The sequence below is a fragment of the Schistocerca cancellata genome, chromosome 3, assembly GCF_023864275.1.
Source record: "Schistocerca cancellata isolate TAMUIC-IGC-003103 chromosome 3, iqSchCanc2.1, whole genome shotgun sequence".
Lineage (NCBI taxonomy): Eukaryota > Metazoa > Arthropoda > Insecta > Orthoptera > Acrididae > Schistocerca > Schistocerca cancellata.
Genome location: NC_064628.1, coordinates 454,256,447 through 454,283,930, shown reverse-complemented (window position 1 = coordinate 454,283,930; position 27,484 = coordinate 454,256,447). Strand labels below are relative to the sequence as shown.

The 27,484-nt window shown below is 42.8% G+C and overlaps 1 protein-coding gene across 1 annotated transcript in view; it reads left to right on the top strand.

The window, feature by feature from the left end:
• Nucleotides 1–26,685, top strand: part of LOC126176745 (allatotropins-like) — a 355,383-nt gene extending 328,698 nt beyond the window's left edge. Inside the window, exons 2-3 of the mRNA XM_049923914.1 lie at nt 6,593–6,815; nt 25,468–26,685. Of these exons, the coding sequence (XP_049779871.1) occupies nt 6,595–6,815; nt 25,468–25,600 (354 nt within the window). The 5' untranslated portion in view covers nt 6,593–6,594 and the 3' untranslated portion in view covers nt 25,601–26,685. The remainder of the gene's footprint in view (nt 1–6,592; nt 6,816–25,467) is intronic.
• Nucleotides 26,686–27,484: the final 799 nt, after the last annotated feature.

Genomic DNA, 27,484 nt, shown 5'->3' with positions numbered 1-27,484 from the left:
GGCCGACATCCTTCCCCATCCTTCCCTAATCCTACGAGACCGATGACCTCGCTGTCTGCCCCCCCCCCCCCCAAACAACCCAACCCAACCCCAACCCCTCTCCAAATGTCGAGGTAAATGATTGATAAATTCTGTTATGAAAATATGTTGTGTGGCAAGTGTAATTTTATTTTTGAGCAAATACTTCAATTTGTTTCTCATTCATTTGTAGCACAATGAAATAGGAAATGTCGGGTGATAGCTGTTTAGAATCTCGCTACGTATGACGTTGCGGTAAGCTCTATATTCACTGGTTCGTTAAGTATGTTGCACATCATTTTATTTCAAGTAGTGTTTCACATTTAGGGATAGAGGGGTATCTATTATTGGCATATTGGTAACTGCTAAATTAAACTTTAGTATTACATTTATTCCGAGAGGAATGTTACAAAGCACATTATGTACGTACAGAGTGACTTCAGGGTTTTCATAATTACTCGACGCTCCACGCATAGCAACACAGTTCCGTCTGACTAAATGGCGGGTGACACGAAATTATTATGAAGGAATGTACTTATAGACCTACAGGTAGTCTTCACTGCAACTACTGACAATTTTCTGTGCGTGCCCCTTCGAGTGGAGAGACGAGAAAGCAAGTATTTAGACACTGAAAATGGATGGCCAGCAATGGGGAATCGTCCTGCAAAAGAAAACATCACCCACCCCCCCCCTCACCACAAACTAAGAACAGCATGGTAGCTCATTCAGATTATTACATGAAGTCCGAACGCATATACAGGCTCTCACCTTTGGGTTGTCAGCCACATTTTCTCTGGTGTTTCGGCATATATTTGTAATTTAGCTCGTGCAGCGTATAGCTGGACTCAGCCCAAACAAATGCTGCTCATCACGTCTTTTACGCGAAGCCCAGTGTGGGCGAAATGCTTCGGTTTGTTTCCCGTTACAAATAAAATGAGCTTTAAAGCGCAATTTTACGTGCCCATTCGATTGAGCGGTCCCGTACTATTCCAGCGCGATATTTGTTTTCTCGATCAAGAGTGTTAAACACGAAGGAAAACCCGCACTGCAGCAACGACAACACCGCCCAGGCCCACGTTGACTGCTGCCGCCATGCAGCAGTGCTGTCCAGTTCATGTTGGAGTACTGGTTATTCTTCGTTCTTTACTGTTCGTGTTAATACATATCCACACAACGAACATCGCACTAGACTATTCTGGAATCGGTATATTGGTTCAAATGGTTCAAATGGCTCTGAGCACTATGCGACTTAACTTCCGAGGTCATCAGTCGCCTAGAACATAGAACTAATTAAACCTAACTAACCTACGGACATCGCACACATCCATGCCCGAGGCAGGATTCGAACCTGCGACCGTAGCGGTCGCTCGGTTCCAGACTGTAGCGCCCAGAACCGCACGGCAACTCCGGCCGGCGAATCGGTCTATTGAATGGACACATAAAATATGGTTAAAAAGACATTTTATTTGCAACGGGGAACAAACCAATTCTTTACATCGACACTGGATGTCGCATCGAAGATGTGACAAGGAATATTTGCTTGGAATGATTCTAGTTAGATACTGAAAAAACGAAATTGCAAATATCTGTCGCTACATCATAGAAAATTTGGCCTACGATTCTTAGGAGAAATAGCCTGAAGAGTTGCATATGTTGCAACAACGATAGTTGAGTGATTCACAGCTTCTCAGACTCATGCCACCTGAAGATAAAGTGACAACACCGAAATGTTTCGAAATATTTCAATGGAAAAGGAATTACAAAGTGCAGATCTCGAGTGCGTAGTTTTTTGACAATGGAAATTCATTACACTAGCGAGTTTCCAGAAATCCATCAAACCATACAAAACAGTTAATGTCTGACAAAGCGTTGTTATAAGAATCAAAATCTCTACCTACACAGGAGGTGCAGTATTTCTCTTGCGATGTAATGATGAGAAGTTGCAGATTGCTTCGAAAGTGCTTTGCGGACATGTCTGCAAAGCAGTTTTGGAATCGGTCTATCCTAACCATCTTAGACTTACATATGCTAGGATGTTTTGAAGTTGGATGTCAGGGCAACACTGCCCTCTGGACGATGTTTTTGTAACGGTGAAACAGTTAGCCACATTCTCTAGTTAAATTTTACAGGCGCTAACGTACTCAAAGCTTGTTACTAAGTCAAAAAATGCTTTCATTAGGTAATTATATATGACCATAAACTGTGATAAGAGGTGCATTTTATTTGGATTAAACAAAAACTGCATCTACGTACATACACCGCTGTACGACCTATTTCAAAGGGAACATTGAACTACTGGTAGTCATTCCCTTTGAAATATTCATTTTGGAATGACATAGAAGTCCGTAGTGTAATATCGTGTCCTACGTAGTGGTCTAGTCTCAACTAGAAGAAGCTCTTTGAGACAGTTACTTCACAATAGGGATGTTTTACATTTTTGATAGTGTTTCCACATTAACGTGTGCTCTCTTTCAGAGAAAGGAAGTTCCTGTGTCATTATGTTGACACATAAATAGCATTTACGTTACTTAAAACGTGAAAAACCACACAACATTCTGTCTCCTTCTAACAGCAGATTTTTATGGATTATGTTCTTTAATTGCTGTTACGAGCTTCTAGAACTAGTATAAGGGAATGGGTAGAAAAAACTTGAACAGGGACCCTAGTCAGAACCCATATTGTTTTCGACCTATAACCATTAGGTTCTTAAATACTTACTGACGTACTGCTGGGGCAGTTGCTTCGTCTCGAAATTGGCTTCAATGGTAACTAATAAGGTGGACACTTATTCCAAAAGCTACGATTTCGGACATACACTCCTGGAAATTGAAATAAGAACACCGTGAATTCATTGTCCCAGGAAGGGGAAACTTTATTGACACATTCCTGGGGTCAGATATATCACATGATCACACTGACAGAACCACAGGCACATAGACACAGGCAACAGAGCATGCACAATGTCGGCACTAGTACAGTGTATATCCACCTTTCGCAGCAATGCAGGCTGCTATTCTCCCATGGAGACGATCGTAGAGATGCTGGATGTAGTCCTGTGGAACGGCTTGCCATGCCATTTCCACCTGGCGCCTCAGTTGGACCAGCGTTCGTGCTCGACGTGCAGACCGCGTGAGACAACGCTTCATCCAGTCCCAAACATGCTCAATGGGGGACAGATCCGAAGATCTTGCTGGCCAGGGTAGTTGACTTACACCTTCTAAACCACGTTGGGTGGCACGGGATACATGCGGACGTGCATTGTCCTGTTGGAACAGCAAGTTCCCTTGCCGGTCTAGGAATGGTAGAACGATGGGTTCGATGACGGTTTGGATGTACCGTGCACTATTCAGTGTCCCCTCGACGATCACCAGTGGTGTACGGCCAGTGTAGGAGATCGCTCCCCACACCATGATGCCGGGTGTTGGCCCTGTGTGCCTTGGTCGTATGCAGTCCTGATTGTGGCGCTCACCTGCACGGCCTAACGGTGTGCGGGACCGTAGCCCAGCTTCATGGAGACGGTTGCGAATGGTCCTCGCCGATACCCCAGGAGCAACAGTGTCCCTAATTTGCTGGGAAGTGGCGGTGCGGTCCCCTACGGCACTGCGTAGGATCCTACGGTCTTGGCGTGCATCCGTGCGTCGCTGCGGTCCGGTCCCAGGTCGACGGGCACGTGCACCTTCCGCCGACCACTGGCGACAACATCGATGTACTGTGGAGACCTCACGCCCCACGTGTTGAGCAATTCGGCGGTACGTCCACCCGGCCTCCCGCATGCCCACTATACGCCCTCGCTCAAAGTCCGTCAACTGCACATACGGTTCACGTCCACGCTGTCGCGGCATGCTACCAGTGTTAAAGACTGCGATGGAGCTCCGTATGCCACGGCAAACTGGCTGACACTGACGGCGGCGGTGCACAAATGCTGCGCAGCTAGCGCCATTCGACGGCCAACACCGCGGTTCCTGGTGTGTCCGCTGTGCCGTGCGTTTGATCATTGCATGTACAGCCCTCTCGCAGTGTCCGGAGCAAGTATGGTGGGTCTGACACACCGGTGTTAATGTGTTCTTTTTTCCATTTCCAGGAGTGTAGGTACCTACGCAACAGATTGTGCACTCAGCCCTTCCCAGAACTCCTACAGGTTTCTTCTTCATCTGCTTCCCTACTTCTTCTCTACGTTTGTCTACGGAGTCGGCCTTCTTATATGGATTCTGGAAATGTTACTGATAGTTGGTGGTCGGATGTCCTTCTGCAGTCCATCTGCCTGCGTTTAGAGTAAAGTCGAGCTCAAATGTGAGAACGTGTTGTCTAAGTGTATATGTAGCGTCTATCTCAGGTGGGACATGGGTAACAGCCCGGTAACCACCAAAAAACAACATCCTAACTGGCTGGCCCACTGGCTCTAGTTGTAAATCCACGAGGCGGAATCGGTTCACGGCTGGTTCCGCTCGAGAATCCAGAATGCGGCGTAATGACGGTCTCCGGCGAGTTCCAAGTCCTGGAATTTTGTAATCTGAAGTTACTAACGACCAGCATGAACTGAACAGTTGCAACTGCACGAGGATCATACCGAAAGGAATGCCTCCTACTTTTTTGTGGTGACTTTGTATGTCCATGTCAGATGTTCTTCAAGTAGCGCTAGTGCTTGAACCTTCCCCTCTCATCTGTTGGTGGTTCTGTCGTTCTGTGGTAGTTGGCGCCAGCAGAGCAGTGTTCCAAAATGGAGTCTGATATCGACGCGCGTGTAAAACAGCGATGTGTGATTGGATTTCCCACTGCTAAAGAAATTGTGCCAATTGAAATCCATCGACGCATGTTATGCTAAAGTTGTATGGAAACGATAGAATACATGTGAACAATGTGAGGCGAAGGACACGCCATTTTGAAGGTGGTGAGAAGGGTGTGCGTGAAATGCCACGACCTGGTCGACCCTGCACAGCAATCCTCCCTCGCAATGAAGTGCATGTTGATTAACTCATCCGTGCTGATCGACGAATAAAGACCAGAAAATTGTGTGCAAAGCTGATTGTTGGCTGTAAATCCTTGGAAACAATGTTGGATTATCTTGGTTATCGCAAAGTATATGCGCAAGGGTCCCGAGGATGTTTACAGAACAAAAAATTCACCGAATGGAAATTTGTCGGGACCTGCTGGACCAATATGAAGCTGAAGGAGACTATTTTCTAAATAACGTAGTCACCAGAGATGAGACATTCAAACATTTTTCATGGCACTGCACAAGCTTCCCTATGCCTTTTGCGTACTTAGTTGCCGCCAACCTGTTGAAAAAGTCACTAACGTCCACTTCCAGGATGTTGTCGATAGTGTTAACCGCCCAAAAAATCCTTCAGGCTGGGAAATTGTTGGTAGTCCGTTGAGGCCAAGACTTGTAGAACACAACAAAGTAAGAACAATTGTTGGTTATTGTGAAGAAGCAAACTGCCACTAGACAACAATCGACGCCGTCAGGAGGCCACTACCTATGCACCCTCTCCTGTAGGGTTAAAGTCGTTGATCAGGGTTCCCTTTCGCACACGATATACTGTGACCATAGCCTTCTTGGTGCTAAGATATGAATTTTTTCGTTACTGTTGGGGTTCTTAAATGGAAGTCATTCTATTCGTTGACGTTCTGTTTCTGAGATTTTATGAGGAAAGCAGGTCTAGTTGCCAGTGAAACTGTAGTTCAAAATCTCTTTGTCATTCTTGTCTTAGCGAGTAAAAGCTGATCATCGTATTTCTACAATGGACTCACTACTTTTCAGAAACCGTATTACACTCCGAATCAAGGGCTTCGCTGGAGAGTTAATTTTGTCACATATTTCAAAACCGTACAAATAAACTGTAAACGTTCCTGCTCGATGATAGCGTCGTACTGGCGTGAACGGTTAAGAGATTTACCACTTGTACAGAAAGCAGTCGGTAGTTAGAGTCGAGGAGCATGAATGGGAACCGAAGTTTGAGATGGGAGTGAGACAGGCTTGTAGCTTGCCGCCGATGTTATCTCTAGAGTAAAGGAAACCAAAGAACAACCTGGAGTAGGAATTAAGTTCAGGGAGAAAAAAAACTTGCAGGTCTGTCGATGATATGGTAGCAGTAATTCTGTCAGAGACAGCAAGGGACTTAGAAGAGGATTGGAACGGAATGGACAGCGTCTTCAAAGGAGGTTATAAGATGAACATCAACAAAAGCAAAACAAGGATAATGGAAAGTAGTACAATTAAATTAGATGATTCTGAGGGAATTAGGTTAGGGCAGCAAAATAACTGATGAAAGACGAAGGAGAGATAATATAAAAGTACAGTAATATGTAATGGCAAGAAAAGTGTTTCTAAATAACAGGAATTTGTTAACATGGAATATAGATTTAAGTGTTAGGAAGTCTTTTTTGAAGGTATGTGCCCAGAGTGTAGCCATGTATGGAAGACCACATCAACAACATGACAGGGCAGCAGGGTGGAGGCAGAATTCTGCTGCCAACGTTGTGCAGTTTTAGCATCACCGTCGTAATGCAGAAGTTCCGTTGCGCTGCAGTGCGAGGTGATTTGGAGAGTGAGGTGTGTGTTTGGGTGTTGCAGAGATGCGCTGCGCCGCCGCCGCCCTGTGCCTGCTGGTCGCCCTCGCCGCCCTCTGCGCCGCCGCCGCTGCCGCCCCCGCGGCTCACTACGGCCGCGGCTCCCGCCCCCGCACGATACGGGGCTTCAAGAACGTGGCACTCTCCACCGCGCGGGGCTTCGGCAAGCGAGACGGCAACCAGCTGGAGGCAGCGCTCGCCGACCGCGACACCACCCTCCCGGACAGGTACGCCTCCCTCAGCTCGAAGGGTCCGTTTACTGTTTGTTTATTTATTCATTGCGGCCTTCAAGCTGTCTCTTACATCGCACGAGGATTTAACATACACAGTACTTTTTCACATACATTTCGAAACCTCATAAATGTCTCCTTTTCCGACGCCCAAGTCTGGAAATTGTCAGTAAAGTGTCTATAACCTTTCTCTGTAATGGTGCAAAATCGTGGCGGCCTATGGCTCAGCCCCGGGCTCGACGATGCTTCAGACAGTAAGACGGCGCCACTGTGGACGTGTCACACGATGGAAAAACTTTCACAGCCCAGCTTACTAATATTTGGCTCCTTCACTTGACGTCTCTGCGATGGAGATCAGAATTGTGATCCCCAGCTCTTAAATCACCGCCGTTTAGAACCAAAACGTAAAAACCTCAGCGTCTGATACACTAGTGGCCATTAAAATTGCTTACACTCCAAGATGATGAGGTGCTACAGTCGCCAAATTCAACCAACAGGAAGAAGATGTTGTGGTATGCAAATGATTAGCTTTCCAGAGCATTCACACAAGGTTTGCGCCGGTGCTGACACCTACAACGTGCTGACACGAGGAAAGTTTCCAACCGATTTCTCATACACAAACAGCAGTTGACCGGCGCTGCCTGGTGCAACGTTGTTGTGATGCCTCGTGTAAGGAGAAATGCGTACCATCACGCTACCAAATTTGATGAAGATGGGATTGTAGCCAATAGCGATTGCGGTTTATCGCATCGCGACATTGCTGCTCGCGTTGGTCGAGATCCAATCACTGTTAGCATAATAAGGAATCGTTGGGTTCAGGAGAGTAATACGGAACCCCGTGCTGGATCCCAACAGCCTCGTATCATTAGCAGTCGAGATGACAGGCATCTTATCAGCATGGCTGAACGGATGTGCAGCCACGTCTCGATCCCTGAGTCAACAGATGGGGACGTTTGCAAGACAACAACCATTTGCACGAACAGTTCGACGACGTTTTCAGCAGCGTGGACTATCAGCTCGGAGACCATGGCTGCGGTTACCATTGACACTGCATCACAGACAGGAGCGCGTGCGATGGTGTACTCAACGAAGAACCTGGGTGCACGAATGCCAAAACGTCATTTTTTCGGATGAATCCAGGTTCTGTTTACAGCATAATGATGGTTGCGTCCGTGTTTGGCGACATCGTGGTGAACGCACATTAGAAGCGTGTATTCGTCATCGCCATACTAGCGTATCGCCCGGCTTAATGGTATGGGGTGCCATTGGTTACTCGTCTCGGTCACCTCTTGTTCACATTGACGGCACTTGGAACAGTGGACGTTACATTTCAGATGTGTTACGACCCGTGGCTGTACCCTTCATTCGATCCCTGCGAAACCCTACATTTCAGCAGGATAATGCACGACCGCATATTGCAGGTTCTGTACTGGCGTATCTGGATACAGAAAATGTTCGACTGCTGCCCTGGTCAGCACATTCTCCAGATCTCTCACCAACTGAAAATGTCTGGTCAATGTTGGCCGAGCAACTGGCTCGTCACAATACGCCAGTCACTACTCTTGATCAACTGTCGTATTGTGTTGAAGCTGCATGGGCAGCTGTAACTGTACACGCCATCCAAGCTCTGTTTGACTCAATGCCCAGGCGTATAAAGGTTGTCCAGGGTACTGATTTCTCAGGATCTATGCACCCAAATTTCGTGAAAATGCAATCACATGTCAGTTCTAGTATAATATATCGGTCCAATGAATACCCATTTATTACCTGCATTTCTTCTTGGTGTAGCAATTTTGATGGCCAGTAGTGTACAAAGGGCTTCAATGAAACCAAAACTTTACTTGCAACATTGATTCCAACGCATTTCCCAGTCGGAAACGACAGTTCGCAGTGTGATGAACAAAACCACGACGTTATTGCCTGCTTGTGGCACTGCTGACATGTCATGGGCGATTCATCCCTCTGCAGCCTCTTGAACGTAACTCACCCCCCTGGACTGCAGATCGACTGCAATTCTTATTCTGATGGGCATAAACCACTTGAAATCATTCAACGAAATTTGAAAGTGATCTGAAGCAGCTATGAATCCTTACATTTTCTCGGTTCTCTTGTTTTATACCCTTTTGTGGAGTCATCATGTAAGGGTCCGCCAGGACACATGCGTGAATAAAAAGGCAAAGGATTCCTCTAAGACCTCCCACGTTCGGCCAAATCTTCTATGGCACTAGTTCACTTTTATTGAATATTTTTAAATTGTGACCTTACACCTGCGAAGAAGCCCAAGGTAGCTGCAGGTACGCAGTGGCTTGACACACCCCTGTGGCCAGTTGCCTGCCTGCCCAGTTGCCTGCCTGCATGTACCTAGGTCTGGAAATTCATGTTTGTAAAATACTCAGTAAAAGTGGATAGGTGCCACTTATGGTTCTGTCGAACTGAGGGATCTTAAAGGAATCCTTGCCACTGCATTTTTCGTCTCGACTCTGAGCAGTAGTGTGTCTGCAGTGTTTTCCTTAGCCACTCATAAGAAAACTAACCACGTGATTTCAGCTCTGGGCGTCGCGGTTCTGACGTCCATCGCAGCGGCGTCTGAAGAACGTGTGGAATGTGGATAGGAGTGTCTCTAACGACCATACAATCGTGTGACCCATCTACGGTGCCGTTGGGTACAATTAGGGAAATATTTGGTGCGAATGTGACATCATTAGACCACCTTATACATCACACGAACACTTGAGCTCTGGCCATCTTTCTGCATGTGTCGACATTTTGTTGTTTGGTGTGTCGTGGAGCCTGGATAAAGCCGCAGGGCGCCACGCTTTTGCACCGTTACAGGGGAAGGTTTCGAGCACCTTTGAGCCAAATTTCAAACTTACGTGTTCGAATGTTAGACGATTACGGTTCTGTTGCCAAGTTTAGTTATCCAAGAAATAAAAATATTTTACATGGCAAATAGCAATAAAATAGCATTAATAGAATCAAAAATTATTCGAATGCATGTAGAGACAATGTGTTTAAAACGTACTAAGAACTAACGAAGTTGATGTTAGCAGTACTTCTACTACTGCTGCTGCTGACACCGCTGCCCCTAATGCCACCAACAGTGACCCAGATAGATATAAAAGTAATGACAGGTGTATGAAAGTAATATATTCTGATAAAGCGAGTTCTGAAAGAGGTAAATATAGGTAGACTGCCTCAAACAGCTCGTAAGCGAGTAAGTGGTGGTTGGTAACAAGGATGTAGCTGTGTATCGAGTACGTAAGGGTCAAATGTACACATTATTCTTGCTTCAGTAAAGATATCATTAACTCTCTTTTGAAGTTGGAGATTTTGCTCAGGTCTCTAATATAATGAGGGAGATTATTCCAAAGTCGCAATCCTCTTAGTGAAAAGGAATTCGAGAAAGCGGCTGAGTGAAAAACCATCAAACTAGGAAACAGGTATAGAGGACGTCAGTAATTATTTGTGTACGCTGTCAGAATGGGCACGAAATTTAGAGTTAAAGCTCAAACCATCTAAAACCCGTGAGGACGTTATTGGTCATTCTAGGCTAACTATATAGCAGAGGGACGCACAGTATTTTGCTCTCATGGCAACAGGTCTTTTTTAGCCATGCTGTTCAGAAAAGAGCGTTAAGGTCGAAGAGAGATATGTCAGACAGTGCACATTGATAAGACAGTAGGGCAGACAGAGAGTATGGGGATCTTTGCGCTTGTCTGCACGTAGCCAGAGTAGCTATGTCTTAGGTAGTGGAAAATTATTACTGAGTTGAACGTCACAGGTATATCGAACACATGCGCTCATGACCACTTCCAGCCGACGTGAGCTTTCCTCAGCGAGATCTCGCAGGAGAACATCGCTATTATAACCTTTCGTCTAGTTAGCCTAGAATGACCAACGAGGTCTACTTTGGTTTTAGATGGTTTGAGCTTTAACAATAGTTTCCGTTCCCATTTTGAAAGTGTGCACGAGTCACTACTGACATCCTCTAAATTTCTATTCAAGTTCGATGGAGGTCATCAGTATATACTAGGTTTTTACAATAGGATTAACGAACAGGGAAAAGAGTATAGGAGATAATAGCGAAACCTAATGATGTCTGATTTTTCGTTGTAAACATTCTGCTGCACTGGCCGTTATCTCTCTGTAGAAAGTATTTTTCTATTACAAACTAAAACAGTGTTTTAATCCAAAAAATGACAGCGACTGTGGCATTTTATTATCAAACAACAAATCTGTGGTGGCGTGGTTCCTACTACAACTGATTTGATTTCTCGATTTTTACTTATGTTCGCCAGTTACGAGTAAAATGTTGGCTAAGTGAATTAAAAGCAAAGGCGTCAAGATTTCCAGAAACATCGGAGGGAAAGCGGAAGGAGAGTTGAAGGAGAAAGATCAAGGTCTTTACGAGGGCGACGAACTGTCTGAAAGTGCGACAGAATAAGTCTGAGTCATTCTGGAAGTCCTAATACATGTAGAATTAGAATTTAACAAAGCTTTAGAAGATTTGAGATGAAATATGGCGCGAAGCATAGGTAACATTTCGGAATTTCTAAAATCATTGTGGGAACCACTATCCAAATTGTTTTGTAGAATTTATGAGTCTGGATGAATACCATCAGACTTCCAGAAAAATATCACACACACAATACCGAAGATTGTAAGGAACGATATGTGCGCGTGATCTGTTGCACAATGAGTTCAAAGTCACTGAAAAGAATAATACACACAAGAATGGAAAAAAAAACTGGGGATGTGTTACATAATGACTGGTTTGCCTTTAGGAGATTTAAAGGCATCAGAGAGGCTGTTCTAACATTGCACAAGATAATGCAAGTAACACTTAAATCAAGATACGCTTATAGGATTTGTCGACTTACAAAATGTGTTCGTCACTATAAAATCATTCACAGTGTTGGGAATTATCAGGAAAATGGTTTTAAGCTATAGGGAAAGACGGATAATATACAGTATCTGCAGGATCATGAGTGTATTTCCAGTACCACTTTCTGCAGTTTGAAGAGATGGAGTTCATTGTGGTAAAGACGAAATATATCAAAGACTTATTGAAGTTTTCGATGGATTTCTTTTATATCTTGTTTTCTGCAAGAATTCTGAGAAGGCGTCGATAATTTCATATAATAACAATAAAGGAAAACAATAAAAATTTAGTGAATGTGTAAATGCAACAGGACAAGAGGGCGTCAGAAACAGCCATCTGGGAAGAATGTGGAGCGAAGGGGACCTGTCAACTTTTTGTCCATCCAAAGTACGTCTCAAAGACAGTAAACCGGCAACGTGAAATGTACAGTTGTTTAGCCGCAGGCCTTATGTAAGGGAAATTTAAGATACCAAAGTCTGTTTTCTGAGTATGGAATCTCGCCGTTGTATTTTATCTCTGCATTCACATGTATCTAATTAAATAACCAGGTGAGGAACGTTCTGGATCTTGAGCTTGCCTCTTCTGCCTTTGTTATCTCTAGCACTGATTATCGCTTTCAAATCAGTTGAAACGACCTGCAGTTTCGACTGACATGGGAATCGGTTTACTGAATGTGAGCTGATACTTCTAGCAAGTACGCTAGACCTAAAAGAGAGAAACTTCCCTACAATTCATTACGTATTGTAATATGGCAAAGATTTTTCACAAAAAAATGCCTAACATTATACGGACTGGTAAGAGTTCAGAAGCTTATGTACAAAACCGTCGACTAAAGGAGTCTACGGAAAGCACTAACCAGATGAACGGACAGGATGAGAAGACAGGTGTGGAGAACTCGAGGGTAACTTTTGTTGTACGGTGAGGAGCAGTAGAAGGCAAAAATTATAAACCACGATAGCTATCTGAATTTAAACAAAATGGAATCAGAACGTTTAGATGAAGGATGTGTCACAAGAGGGCAGAGGAAATTGAAATGATTGGAACCAGACTGCTACGTTCCTTTCTTCCGCTGTGATTTGTTGGTTAAGAGCGTAGCCAGAGGGGACTTACGCCTTACACAGTATATGTTATCATGGGAAGCTTTACGAAACCAGTCTTCAGACTGGAGAACACAACAACACCAGCCTTAATAAATTATGGAATGTTTTACTAGATTATACCACGAATATCCTTCTGTGCTTTGGGTGCCAAAAAATGATACAATCAAATTAGTTTTTGGTTGCTGGTTTATTCATCCAGACGAGCCGTCTTAACAGACAAAGGAAACAATTTTTAAAAACTTTAACAATTATTGCATACAGCGATATTATCTCATGTAGATCTGAATTAACACGTTGAGTTCTTTTTATAAATATTTGCAAACGAGTCATCTTCGGTCACTGTTCACATTACACGCAAAGAAACACACGTTTTCGGCTTGCATCAGGACTTTGACGACACTTCCCATTCTACTGAATCCTTCATATTGACCTCTTTGTCCCTCTAGAAAAAGCTGAGTCAGGCCCATAGCCGTTAGTGAGATGCTGAGTAGACTTCAAGATAATAGTTTTCCATTAAATGAGCGAAAGGAATACTGAGTAACTTGTAGTCAACAGATGTTTACTTGCACGATAGGAGTGTGATCGCGGATCGTTACAGCACACAGTATTCCCTGATCTAGTGGTACATACACATGCTTCACACTACTGTCTGTGAAGTTTCTTTTGATCACTATTGTGCTTTATTGGACAGTGTCCTATTCGAAGTTGCGTGCGTTACCTTCCTTCGACCTTTGAACCGACCTACCGGCCGTGCTGTACGGGAACCAACAAGAGTTGACAGATGTGATCTGTGGCAGAACTTGTTCTGCTTGCCACATACCTTGTCAATAGCCCTAATTCTTCATAGAATCAAACTACGATAATACATTAAAAGTTTCTTGGAGGCCGCTGAGTGCTTTCTCAATAGAAACTGCATGAGTATAGTAAGTGTAATTTGCGCTGCGTTATAAGGATGGTTAGTTTTTCACTCCTCTCAACGTTTATAACATCATATCTTCTCAACTACAGGGGGTGGACAATTATATGACAACACCAAAAACACAACTCATTAAAATGCCTAATAAGGTATGGCATTCAAAACAGCTTCCAGTCATCTTGCAGTGTACAATGAGGTAACAGAAGCCATGTGGTACCCCCTTTTTGACGGCGTAGTGCATCAACTCGACGGGACATGGACTCAACAAGTTGTTGGAAGACTCCTGCAGAAATTTTGAGCCATGCTGCCTCTCTAGTGTTGTCTGTCCAAGATTTTGTGCAAGAACTGACCTCTCGATTAAGTCCTATAAATAATCGGTGGGATTCTTGTCGAGAGATCTGGGTGACCAAATCATTCCCTCGAAATGTTCAGAATGTTCTCCAAACCAATCGCGAGCAATTGTGGTGCGGTGATATGGCGCACTGTCTTCCATAAACATTACATCGTTGTCTTGTTAACATGAAGTTCATGAATGGTTCCACATGGTGTCCAAATAGCCAAGATAAGCATTTACAGTCAATTATGATTCAGTTTGACCAGAGGACCCAGGGCACACCATTATGGAGCCACCGCCAGCTTGCACAGTGCCTTGTTAACAACCTGTGTCCACGGCTTCGTGGGGTCTACCTTCAGTTTTTACCAACTAAAATCGGGACTCATGTGACCAGGGCACGGTTTTCCAGTTGTATAGGTTGGAACACGTGAGGCAATACTGACCTTACGACTCATCTTAGAAGAAAGATTAAGAAAAGGCAAACCTACGTTTCTAGCATTTGTAGACTTAGAGAAAGCTTTTGACAATGTTGACTGGAATACTCTCTTTCAAATTCTAAAGGTGGCAGGGGTAAAATATGGGGAGCGAAAGGCTATTTACAATTTGTACAGAAACCGGATGGCAATTATAAGAGTCGAGGGACATGAAAGGGAAGCAGTGGTTGGGAAGGGAGTGAGACTGGGTTGTAGTCTCTCCCCGATGCTATTCAATCTGTATATTGAGCAAGCAGTGAAGGAAACAAAAGAAAAATTCGGAGTAGGTATTAAAATTCAAGGAGAAGAAGTAAAAACTTTGAGGTTCGCCGATGACATTGTAATTCTGTCAGAGACAGCAAAGGACTTGGAAGAGCAGTTGAACGGAATGGACAGTGTCTTGAAAGGAGGGTATAAGATGAACATCAACAAAAGCAAAACGAGGATAATGGAATGTAGTCAAATTAAGTCGGGTGATGCTGAGGGAATTAGATTAGGAAATGAGACACTTAAAGTAGTAAAGGAGTTTTGCTATTTAGGGAGTAAAATAACCGATGATGGTCGAAGTAGAGAGGATATAAAATGTAGACTGGCAATGGCAAGGAAAGCGTTTCTCAAGAAGAGGAATTTGTTAACATCGAGTATAGATTTAAGTGTCAGGAAGTCGTTTCTGAAAGTATTTGTATGGAGTGTAGCCATGTATGGAAGTGAAACATGGACGATAACTAGTTTGGACAAGAAGAGAATAGAAGCTTTCGAAATGTGGTGCTACAGAAGAATGCTGAAGATAAGGTGGGTAGATCACGTAACTAATGAGGAGGTATTGAATAGGATTGGGGAGAAGAGAAGTTTGTGGCACAACTTAACTAGAAGAAGGGATCGGTTGGTAGGACATGTTTTGAGGCATCAAGGGATCACAAATTTAGCATTGGAGGGCAGCGTGGGGGGTAAAAATCGTAGAGGGAGACCAAGAGATGAATACACTAAGCAGACTCAGAAGGATGTATGTTGCAGTAGATACTGGGAGATGAAGAAGCTTGCACAGGATAGAGTAGCATGGAGAGCTGCATCAAACCAGTCTCAGGACTGAAGACCACAACAACAACAACATAGGTTCTAACCGATATGGTCACTAGCTCAAAAGGCTGCAGGCGGCATCGTGCTGTTAGCAAGGACAATCGCGTCGATCGCCTGGGTCATAGCCCATTAACGCCGAATTTCGCCGCACTGTCCTAACGTTCGTCGTGCGTACCGCATTGATAACTGAGCGCAGCGTTCCTCGTGCGTTAGGACTGACAACTCTATGCACACGCCACTGCTGCGGCTCGTTAAGTAAAGGCCGTCGCCCAGTGCGTTGTCCATTATGAGAGGTAATACCTAAAATTTGGTGTTCTCGGCACACTCTCGACCTCGGAATATTCTACTCCCTAACGATGTGTGGAATGGAATGTGACACGCATCTATCTCCAACTTCCATTCCGCATCCAGAGTCTGTTAATTCCCGGCGCATGTCGGAAACCTGTTGACATGAATCAACTGAGTAGAAATGACAGCCCAGCTAACGGACTGTCGTCTTATACCCTGTGTACGTGATACTACAGCCATCTTTAGATGTGCATATCGCTATCCCATTACTTTTCTCACTTCAGTGTATAACTACACAGTCTGTATAGTTTTCATGGGATTCTTCCTGAAAAATAGCGACAAGTTCAGGAAGCCGATGATGGAAATGACAGACAATCACGTACCCTTCTCTCCAAAGTAAGAGTGGGCCACAAAGTCTCTGTAACACTGAGATCTTTTGATTGTGATGTCTAGTGGAGATGAGACAATTTACCCACTTGCTCCCGAAAACAGTCCTGGACGTGTGGATAGATTCCCTGTCGTCTTGGAACACAACATCACCTTCGGGAAACATACGTTGTACCAGGGAAGAACTGATCAATCAAAACCGTCATCATTCTTGGCAGTCAAACGATGTTTCAGAGCAACAACAAGGCCCTTGAAATACCACGATATAGTTGCTCAAGTCATCAACGAACCCCCGACATGTTTCACTCGTGGACGAATATTCGGCCAGAAGATGGAAACAGTATGAAACAAGAGGCGTGCTGTTTTCGTGCTGACAGCGTTCGCGGGTGTGGTATTTAGTTCCGAGGTGATTTTGGCAGCAGTCGTTCATTTATTTCCTGTCACAAACCTCTTGGATGACCGTCTGTCATGACAATTGAAAACACACTTTAGAATGTGTTGTGACTTCGCAGCTGATGCCTTTGGGTTTTCGATATATGCGGTACAAATCTTCAAAACGGTGCCTCTTGAAGCACGAAACACTTCGGTTACCAGGTGACGTAATCATTCGCCACAAGAGCACCAACAGTTCGCCCGTGGCGTTGAACTCTGACATGATGCACTCAGTACGAAAAAACAGCGTTCTGGCCGCGAAGGACTCTTGTAACGCTTTGAAACACTGCACATGTGTCGCTCGTGGTCAAATACAACAGCGTAGCCTGAAGGATTGGCTAACGTCTGCATCATGTTCAGGTATGCATTTCGCTCAAGGGTTTCCACATTTTTATTCACCTACAGTATGTGTCGCACTACAATGTAATTTTCCAGGCACATTCAGCGGTATATGTAGACACTGTCTGAAAAATTTGTTTTGAGTAGAGTTAGTTGTAAATAAGTGATAAACTAAACCTTCACGCGTCGTGTTGAAGTTTTACTGCACGAGCAGCGGAAATGTAGTGAGTGGGGGCTGTAAGCGAGGAGAAGTATCGGTAAGATTTTATATTATGTATTATGTTTGTTGTTAGTCGCTCAGTGCTCTTATTAGCAAATACTGATTGAATATGGTGTGGGGAATTTGCGCGCCATGAATTGTCTAAAGATACATTTTCTAGTTTTCATATTTGACGTATAGCGTTAAGCTTTCAACGTAAGCTTATAAAGACTAATAAGTAAATGACGATAACAATTTTAAACTTTTAAATTAGGTCAATATTTATACGAAATATTAAAAAATTATATATACTTTGCCTCCTGGAAGCCTTTAGATAGGCAACCTTCACTTATGAGTGTGTGACCATATTAACCGTTTTGTAATATACCGGCTTGTTAAATATGTACGAGCAATAATAGTAACACAGACATAAGAAGAACCAATTCTAAATTCCCGCACGATCATCAGAATTTAGTGTTTCTGGGGTTTCCCTAATCTGATTACGGCGAATTTCGGAGTGATCCAACGACTAATACACGTGCAATACAACTACGTAGACTCCCATGGCCGGAGACGATAGCATTAAAATTATTCAGGAGCTACTGTCTCGTCACCTTAGAAAAATATTAAAACTCTAAAACCCAAAAATAACAGACATCGCAGCCATGGTGCAACAGTCTTCTTCATGTATTACATTAACCAGCGTACATCAGTACACGCCCCAATGAACGAGGCTGCAGCACGTCTGAAAGTTCGCTTACTTTAGTAGTTTAGCATTTTAACTGATGACGTGGCAGTATACTTTCAACGATTTAATGACAAAGAAACGTCCAGTTGTCTTAATCATATTAGTATTCGAACTTACGGTCTGTCCCTTCTGATCTCGCTTCTGATGGGGCGTTAAACACCAAACTTCCCCCACATACGACATCTGAGACGCTGGGCAACTCTAAGTAACCACTATTCTCTTCTCACACGTGCCCGTGATAATTATTATGAATGAGTTCGACCAATGAAATATTTCAACTGCCATCTATGCCTGCTAAATATAACCCGATCATACTTTTCAGTTATTTATTCACTTTGAAGTTGCTATCGTAACAGAGCAGTCATGCTCAGACTCTAAGTAAATGACATGTGAACAGATGCTTTAGCCCAACAGCACGTAATTTCATGCGTTAATCCCTGCATCTTATTGTTGTTGTTGTGGTCTTCAGTCTTGAGACTGGTTTGATGCAGCTCTCCATGGTACTCTATCCTGTGCAAGCTTCTTCATCTCCCAGTACCTACTGCAACTTACATCCTTCTGAATCTGCTTAGTGCATTCATCTCTTGGTCTCCCTCTACTATTTTTACCCTCCACGCTGCCCTCCAGTATTAAATTAGTGACCCCTTGATGCCTCAGAACATGTCCTACCAACCGATTCCTTCTTCTAGTCAAGTTGTCCCACAAACTCCTCTTCTCCCCAATTCTATTCAATACTTCCTCATTAGTTATGTGATCTACCAATCTAATCTTCAGCATTCTTCTGTTGCATCACATTTCGAAAGCTTCTATTCTCTTCTTTTCCAAACTATTTATCGTCCACGTTTCACTTCCATGCATGGCTACACTCCATACAAATACTTTCAGAAACGACTTCTTGAGACTGAAACATATACTCGATGTTAACAAATTTTTCTTCTTCAGAAGCGCTTTTCTTGCCATTTCCAGTCTACATATTATATCCTCTCTACTTCGACCATCATCAGTTATTTTGCTACCCAAATAGCAAAACTCCTTTACCACTTTAAGTGTCTCATTTCCTAATCTAATTCCCTCAGCATCACCTGACTTAATTCGACTATATTCCATTATCCTCGTTTTGCTTTTGTTGATGTTCATCTTATACCCTCCTTTCAAGGCACTATCCATTCCGTTCAACTGCTCTTCCAAGTCCTTTGCTGTCTCTGACAGAATTACAATGTCATCGGCGAACCTCAAAGTTTTTATTTCTTCTCCATGAATTTTAATATCTACTCCGAATTTTTCTTTTGTTTCCTTTACTGCTTGCTCAATATACAGATTGTCCTTCATCGCCTTCCAGATTTAACTGTCTGCTCTCATTCTCTACGATAATAACTGATTAAGAGACTGAGAGGCGACACACATACGTCTAGTTTAATGGCGTGAACCAAAATGTCGCAGAGCAGCGCAGGAATGTGCAGCACACCTTGCTACTAGATCTGTGTGCACTGACTTGCCAAATTCGGTGACGCACTGAAACGATGAAGAAAGGCAGAAACGTCCCTACCCATTTGTGCGTCAGCGGCTACACCAAGTGATGCGTTTTGATAACGGTGTAAGTGCTTCATTAGCACAGTGGCACACTTACGAAATCTAGTATCAGGTTTATGCTGGCTATTATTTCTTAACTAGTGACGCGACACACCGGTAAACAAGACTGGAAAAATACCTGGTGTTGGTTTGAGATGCAGATAGTGACGTTATCAGTGGCGTGATGCAACTTTTATCCTTCAAGGTAATGAACCGGCTAACACTTAGCAACACAATTTCCCTCATTGCAACTCTCTATTTGTCCCACAAACTACGTTGAGTGTTACGCAATAAATGAGTAGTTAGCAGTTACTAAGAAGCAGTCCGTGTGCTGAAGCCTTTAAGCAAGCAATGAGGTGGGGTTAATTTGGATAAACAGGGTTAGCGTTTTTCATTAACAATCAAAACGTCTTCGACCCGGGCTCGAAACCCGCTACCGTTTAAATTTTGATTAATAAACAGCCTTGGCATAAGAGGTCGCCCTCATTCTGCCAACTGCCTTGCCAAAGAGGGCGGAGAATTGGGCAGATGTTCAGGGCATTCTCTTGTCTTTGGGGTGAGAAACTGGCCCCAAAAGGCGAAATAATCAGCAGTAATCAGTGGCATGAGGCTGCACAAGGCAATGGACACCACTGCATTAAAGACATATAACGTCTATGCACAGGACATATGGCCTGTAACTGAAAAAGTTTCATCATGATCTCTCCATTGGAAAAAGATTCCGGAATACTCCCCCATTCGGATCTCCGGGAGAGGACTGCCAAAGAAAAAGCATGAATAACCAACGAAAGGCTAACGTTCTAGGAGTCGGGGCGAGGAACGTCAGAAGCCTGAACGTGGTAGGGAAACTAGAAAATCTGAAAAGGGAAATGCAAAGGCTCACTCTAGATATAGGAGGAGTCAATGAAGTGAAATGGAAAGAAGACAAGGATTTCTGGTCAGATGAGTGCAGGGTAATATCAACAGCAAAGGAAAATGGTGTAACAGGAGTAGGAATCGTTACGAATAGGAAGGTAGGTATGAGAGTGTGTTACTGTGAACAATTCAGTGATAGGGTTATTCTTATGAGAAACACAGTCGGGAAGAATCAATACTCAATGAAGTGTGATACGGAAGTACTAATGAACGACGAGATAAGCTTGAAGTTCTCTAAGGCTGTAGAGGTCAGCAGGCAGTATAGTTGAAGAGGAATGGACATCTCTAAAAAGGGCAATCACAGAAGTTGGAAAGAAAAACATAGGTACAAAGAAGGTAACAGAAGAAATTCTTCAGTTGATCTATGAAAGAAGAAAGTACAAAAATGTTCAGGGAAATTGAGGAATACACAAGTCGCCGAAGAATGAAATAAATAGGAAATGCAGGGACGCTAAGACGAAATAGCCCCATGAAAAATGTGAAGAAATCGAAAAAGAAATGATTGTAGGAAGGACAGAGTCAGCGTAAAGGTAAGTCAAAGCAACCTACGGTGAAATTTACAGCAAGAATGGTAACATTAGGAGTGCAACGGGTATTCCACTGTTGAATGCAGAGGAGACAGCGGATAGGTGAAAGGGGGTCCTCGATGAGGGGGGGTAGGTTTGCCTGATGTGATAGAAGAAAAAACAGGAGTCGATTTAGAAAATATAGGGGATTCAGTATGAGAAACAGAATTTAAGAGAGATTTAGAGGACTTAAGATCAAATATAGCTGAAGCGATAGAATCATTCTATCTGAATTTCTAAAATCATTGGGGGAAGTGGCAACAAAGAGACTTTTCAAGCTGGTGGGTAGAAAGTACGAGTCTGGTAACATAACATCTGAATTTTGGAAATAATATTATCCACACAATTCCGAAGACTGCAAGAGCCGAGAAGTGCGAGTATTATCTCACAGTCAGCTTAATAGGTCATGCATCCAAGTTTCTGACATGAATAATATATAGAAGAATGGAAAATGGAGGATGTATTAGATGACGATGATTCTGGCTTTACGGAAAAGTAAGAGCACCAGAGGGGTAGTTCTGATGTTGCGGTTATTAACTGAAGCAAGAATAGAGAAAAATCCAGAGAGGTTCGTAGGAATTGTCGATCTGGAAACAGAATTCGACAATGTTAAACGGTGCAAGGCGTTCGAATTTCTGAGGTAATCTATAGGGAGAGACGGGCAATATGTACAAGAGCCAAGAAGGAATAATAAGAGTGGACGACCAAGAACGTAGAGCTCGTATTAAAACGGGTGTAAGACAGGAATATAATCTTTCGCCCCTACTGTTCAATGTCCATATCGAAGAGGCAATGGTGGAAATAAAAGAAACTGTCAGGATTGGAATTAAAATGAAAGGTGAAGGGATATCAATGTTACATTTCGCCGATGACATTGCTATCCTGAGTGAAAGCGAAGAGTAGTTACATGATCTGCTGAACCGAATGCACTGTGTGATGAGCACAGAAAATGGATTTAGAATAAATCGAAGAAAGACGAGAGTAATGAGAAGTAACAGAAATGAAATGAGAACTAACAACTTCAGGATTAAAAGTCACGAAGTAGAAGAAGTTAAGGAATTCTGGTACCTAGGCAGCAAAATGCCAGTGATGGATGGATCTAGGAGGACATCAAAACAGACAAGCACTGGAAAAAACGGCATTCCTGGTCAAGAGAAGTCTACTACCATGAAACATAGGCCTTAATTTGAAGAAGAAATTTCTGAGAATGTACGTTTGGAGAACAGCATTGTATGGTAGAGAAACATGGACTGCGGGAAAACCGGAAAAGAGCCGGCCGCGGTGGTCGTGCTGTTCTAGGCGCTTCAGTCCGGAACCGCGAGACTGCTGCGGTCGCAGGTTCGAATCCTGCCTCGGGCATGGATGTGTGTGATGTCCTTAGGTTAGTTAGGTTTAATTAGTTCTAAGTTGTAGGCGACTGATTACCTTAGATGTTAAGTCCCAAAGTGCTCAGAGCCATTTGAACCGGAACAGAAGAAAATCGAAGCATTTGAGATGTGGTGCTATAGACGAATTTTGAAAATTAGGTGGACTGATAAGTTGAGCAATGAGGATGGTCCGCCCATAATCGGAAAGAAAGGGAATATGTGGAAAATACTGACAAGGAGAAGCAACAGGATGATAGGACACCTGTTACGGCATCAGGGAATGACTTTCACGGTACTAAAGGGAGCTGTAGAGTGCAGAAACTGTAGAGGAAGACAGAGATTGGAATACATCCAGCAACTAATTGAAGACGTAGGTTTCAAGCGCTACTCTGGGATGAAGAGGTTTGCACAGGGAGTAGTTCGTAGCTGGCCGCATCAAACCATTCAGAAGACTAGTGACTCAAAAAAATAAAACTAAATTTCCCACTAAATGTGAATTTATAATGTCACGATGTTGGTACACATCTTACTTTGAAACCTGAGAGTTTTTTTAACATCTAAACTGGCACATCTAGAAGGTCTTTCAAACTGTCCAGTCATCTCCGCAGTAGATCGCTAACGGCGTAATGTCAGTAGTATGGATACACTCTCCTTAGCCATGTCCGGTTTTTTCAACTTTTGTCTCGATGACAAGCATGAAAATAAGATTCTACCTCATTATACTAACACTAAAAACTTCTGATTGCCCCACATGGGTATTAGACAAACAAGCTGATCACAATTCACAAACTAGGCTGGTGCTGGGGTATCAAAAAACAAATGACGAAAGCGTGGGGAAAATTTGTACTCTCGTTCATCAAATAGTTCTATAAAAGGGTTAGCTTAGACGGTTTTAAATTTACACAGTCATTAACCATTTCAAATTGCTTCTGCAGAATTCTGCAAATCTCTCAAGCAAAACATAAAGAAAAAAAATGAAGTTGTCTGGAGGTTCTCATCCACGTAACACCAGACGAGATTAAACTCTCTACATTTTAAGTTGATCAGTCATGCTCGAGTTTCAGCGTCCATCCACTCCAGAACTATAGTAATTATGACAGTATCGTGCAGTGGCCATGTAATTAGGAAAGGAATTTTCGCGCCTTGAGTGCAGTACCACCAAGAATGTACTACGAATCTGTTTTCCATAATCGAACACCTCCATTTAAGCAGGAGCCAGCATTTTATTAGTAAAGGGAAATATACTATCTTGGTGAAAAAGTGTACACAGTCTTCTTCTCCTTCCTCTTGTTTATCTTATTCGTCTTAATTTTGAGAAGTATGCTTCTCGTCCATTCTGGTCTTCATCTAGCGATCTTTTCCGTGATCTTCCGGGGTATCGTTTTCCTTGTGTCTACAGTTCAAATTGTTATGCTGGGTCTTTCTTTTAGTATATAGTAGTGGTTATTTGTGTTTATAATTTTTAACACTTATTAGGAATACGTGATCGGCTTTTCATAGTTATTAAGATGTTATTTCATAAAAGGTAATGTTACTTCCGTTATTGCCTGGTAGCCTGGCATTACCTTGGTACAGTTTACTTTCAGTAAGTGTAGCTGTAACAGTGGTCCTTCATAATTCAGTAACTCTGCGTTTATTCCATCCTGTCATGTGTGTTTTCTGTTTTCATTTGTCTTAGAGTTTTATGGAGATCGTTCGCTTTTGTATTGCTCACATGTCTTGCCTCATTTCCTTCCTGATGTGACCTCTGGTAGTCGCCAGTCTAAGCAGTCTTTTTTTTTCTTTTTTTTGCCGTCGTTAGGTTGTTCTCTCCCAAAGAATCGACTGGCGCTTTGTTTCAGTGTTTCAGGATCATAGGTAAAAGCCCATGGCATCTAGATATTTGACATTGATTATCTGAATGTCAAGCAGTTTTCCTTTCTTGCTGAATCTTAACATCGGTTACTACAGTCTAACCATAAGTTTATTTGTCGTATCAGATCATAACCGTACTCCTCGTATATTTATTTACGTAGTTTGATCATTTATTTGTGTTTTTACGGATAGTATTGACATGAAAGGGAAAGCTGCTATACAAATTAAGGCGGACATTTAACGTGGCACTGCGTTCCCATTCGACGGACTGGCCGCCAGCAACATGATAAGTTTCATAAAACCATTTTAGTGGGTCAGAATGAGGCCCGAAATATTTTTCTCGACTGGATGCGGTACGGAGTCACCTGTCTTCCACTTTCAAACAAAAACTTCACTGCCGAGCGAGGTGGCGCATTAGTCAGCACACTGGTCTCGCATTCCGGACGATGATGGTTCAAACCTGAGTCCAGCCATCATGATTTACGGTTTCTACGATTTCCCTAAATCGCTTCAGGTAAATGCCTGGATGGTTCCTGTGAAACAGAACGGCCGACTTCCTTCCCCATCCATCCCTATCCCGATAGGCCCGATAACCTCGCTGTTTCGTCCCCTCCCCAAAATCAACAAACCAACCAAAACCATTGGCTGCCAAGATTCGGCAAGAATAATACTGCAAAAGGTTTTCCCAGTTACGCAACTGTTACATTGCTCAGTAAGCACAATAAACTTCTTAATAATACAGGCGCTGCTATCTCGTATTTATTCGTCAACATCCGGCCCTCCACTCTCAGTAAATATGTCCTTCATGGATGAACGTCCAAGTGCAAGTTGTGACACATGGACGACAACATAAGGCATCTTGTGTCTGGTCGTGCACTTATAGCAGAAACGGTGAAGGCGACTGTTTACGTAAAGCGGGGGTAATCTGGGGACTGAGGTCCGGTCCGACATAAATTTTCGCCGTCACCCTTCCAATACACAGCCGATTCGGTTCATATTTGCAATTTCGAATACATTTTCTCCGAAAAAAGACAGTTTAATCTTAACGAGTAACAAACACTTTATCTCACAGGAAACTGTTTCAGAAAAGTATAATGATTCAGTTATTTATTAAAAGTATCACACCTGTGAATAGAATTTATCATTCATAAATTTTTTGTTGAAACATACGTTCATTGCCCTAAAAAACTCTGTTTGTTGCAGCTTCCCTGTGGAATGGTTCGCCGCCGAGATGCAGAACAACCCGGAACTGGCTCGCATGATCGTCAGCAAGTTCGTCGACGCTAACCAGGATGGAGAACTGACGGCGGAGGAACTCCTCAGGCCCACTTACTGAGTCCCCCACCTGAAACCTACACATGCCATAGGCATATTAAGAAACTCCCACACCTCTGAGCCACTTGTTTGTAATGTCGACATATGTGTATCGTTATGTTCCAATAAAATAACTTTCAATGTTTCGTAAGAACTTTCCTCTCATTTTGTTTGCAGATTCAGACCAGATCCCTAGCCTTCTAGAAAGTGGTAGCACTTCATTGCCTGAATGGATCTTTTAAAAAATTTAAACATTTACACTCTCCTGTTCCTTTCCTTGCATGCTCTTTTACGGCATACCAATATTTGAAGCAGATTATTTATAGCGCAGTGTTAGACTGAAACTCGTGTTCATGTCTTGCAAGGCAGTTGAGTGTGGGAAAACATTACACTTCCTACCTACACATTGATAATTATAGTTTAAGTCTCATACTTTATTCCGAGTGATAAAATACGAATAACTGAAAATATACTAAGATCTTGCCTAATGTTTAAGAACCTCTAGCTATTCTATGTCTTTCAACTTGTTCTATCTCACTTAAGAAAATAATAGAGAGATGAAAAACGTTTTCTTGATGTAACTATGGCATGTGTACATACACAGCTGAGAAAACCTTGAACAGTAGACTATATTTTTATCAGTTATTTGGGAAATAGTAATCTCCTGTAGAAAACATTTCTTAATAACTTGTCGTTTCCTTTCTTTACATATGTGACTTCTCTAATTAGAATGAGATTTTGTTTGTAGTAGAACTGTTACTAGGATAAAGTTTCCAGTACATTCTAGTTCTTTTAAATATGTACATCTAACAAATGATCAAATAAAATATTACCTGAAGTATGTAATATGTGTATGTTGTAAATAATTTGTAGAGGGATAATTTTCGCACAGATTGCTGGAATATATTCCTGTTAAGGGCAGATATTCTAAAAAAATAGGTAGTGTGGAAGATTCGCGTCAGCCTTCCTGCTATGTATCATATTCCTCTCAAACGACTGGATTTAGAGTACGAGAGGAAGTAAGACACAAATTAGGTAAGATAAATATAACCTCGTGTATGTTCTGTACAGACCGTTCAGTTGAAAATAAAACAAAAATTCTGTTAACCAACTTCCATTTTTCTTTCATGTCCAACGAATTGCTCTGATTTAAACTTAACAATTATAGTGAGTGTATTATGTAGAGCATACGTACTGCAATAATAAAAATATCTTTGGTGCTTACCATGACCTCAGAGCTTTTTAAGACTTACGCGCCTGCCGGCCGCGGTGGTCTCGCGGTTCTAGGAGCGCAGTCCGGAACCGCGCGACTGCTACGGTCGCAGGTTCGAATCCTGCCTCGGGCATGGATGTGTGTAATGTCCTTAGGTTAGTTAGGTTTAAGTAGTTCTAAGTTCTAGGGGACTGATGACCACAGCTGTTAAGTCCCATAGTGCTCAGAGCCATTTTTGAACTTACGGCCTCCATTGGTATCAACAACACTCGAGTTCTTTGGCATCCAGTGAAAGCATTACATAGAGTCGAAGATGAAGTTAATAGTAGTTACTTCGTAAAAAATACATTATTGCAAAAATGAAAGGCGTTTCAAAAGCAGTAAGTATTTGGGAACCATTTTCAGGGTAGCGAATTCCTTAAAGGGGTTGCTCAAGACGCTGATCTCAATTATCACGACGTGACAATCGTATTCATTGAATATATTACAGGGCCAAATATCCTACACTTCTAAAAGGTAGAAGGTAGCATTACTTCTTAGCAGATGACAGAATTCTAGCTTAGAGAGCCATCGGAAAGTCGATTTAAGCGTTTCAAAATAAATTTTGCTCATAATCCCACATGAAAGTGAGCATATCGTCGTGAATGATTGCTGAGCCGGAAGTGGAGCACGGCATATATCACCATCCATTGT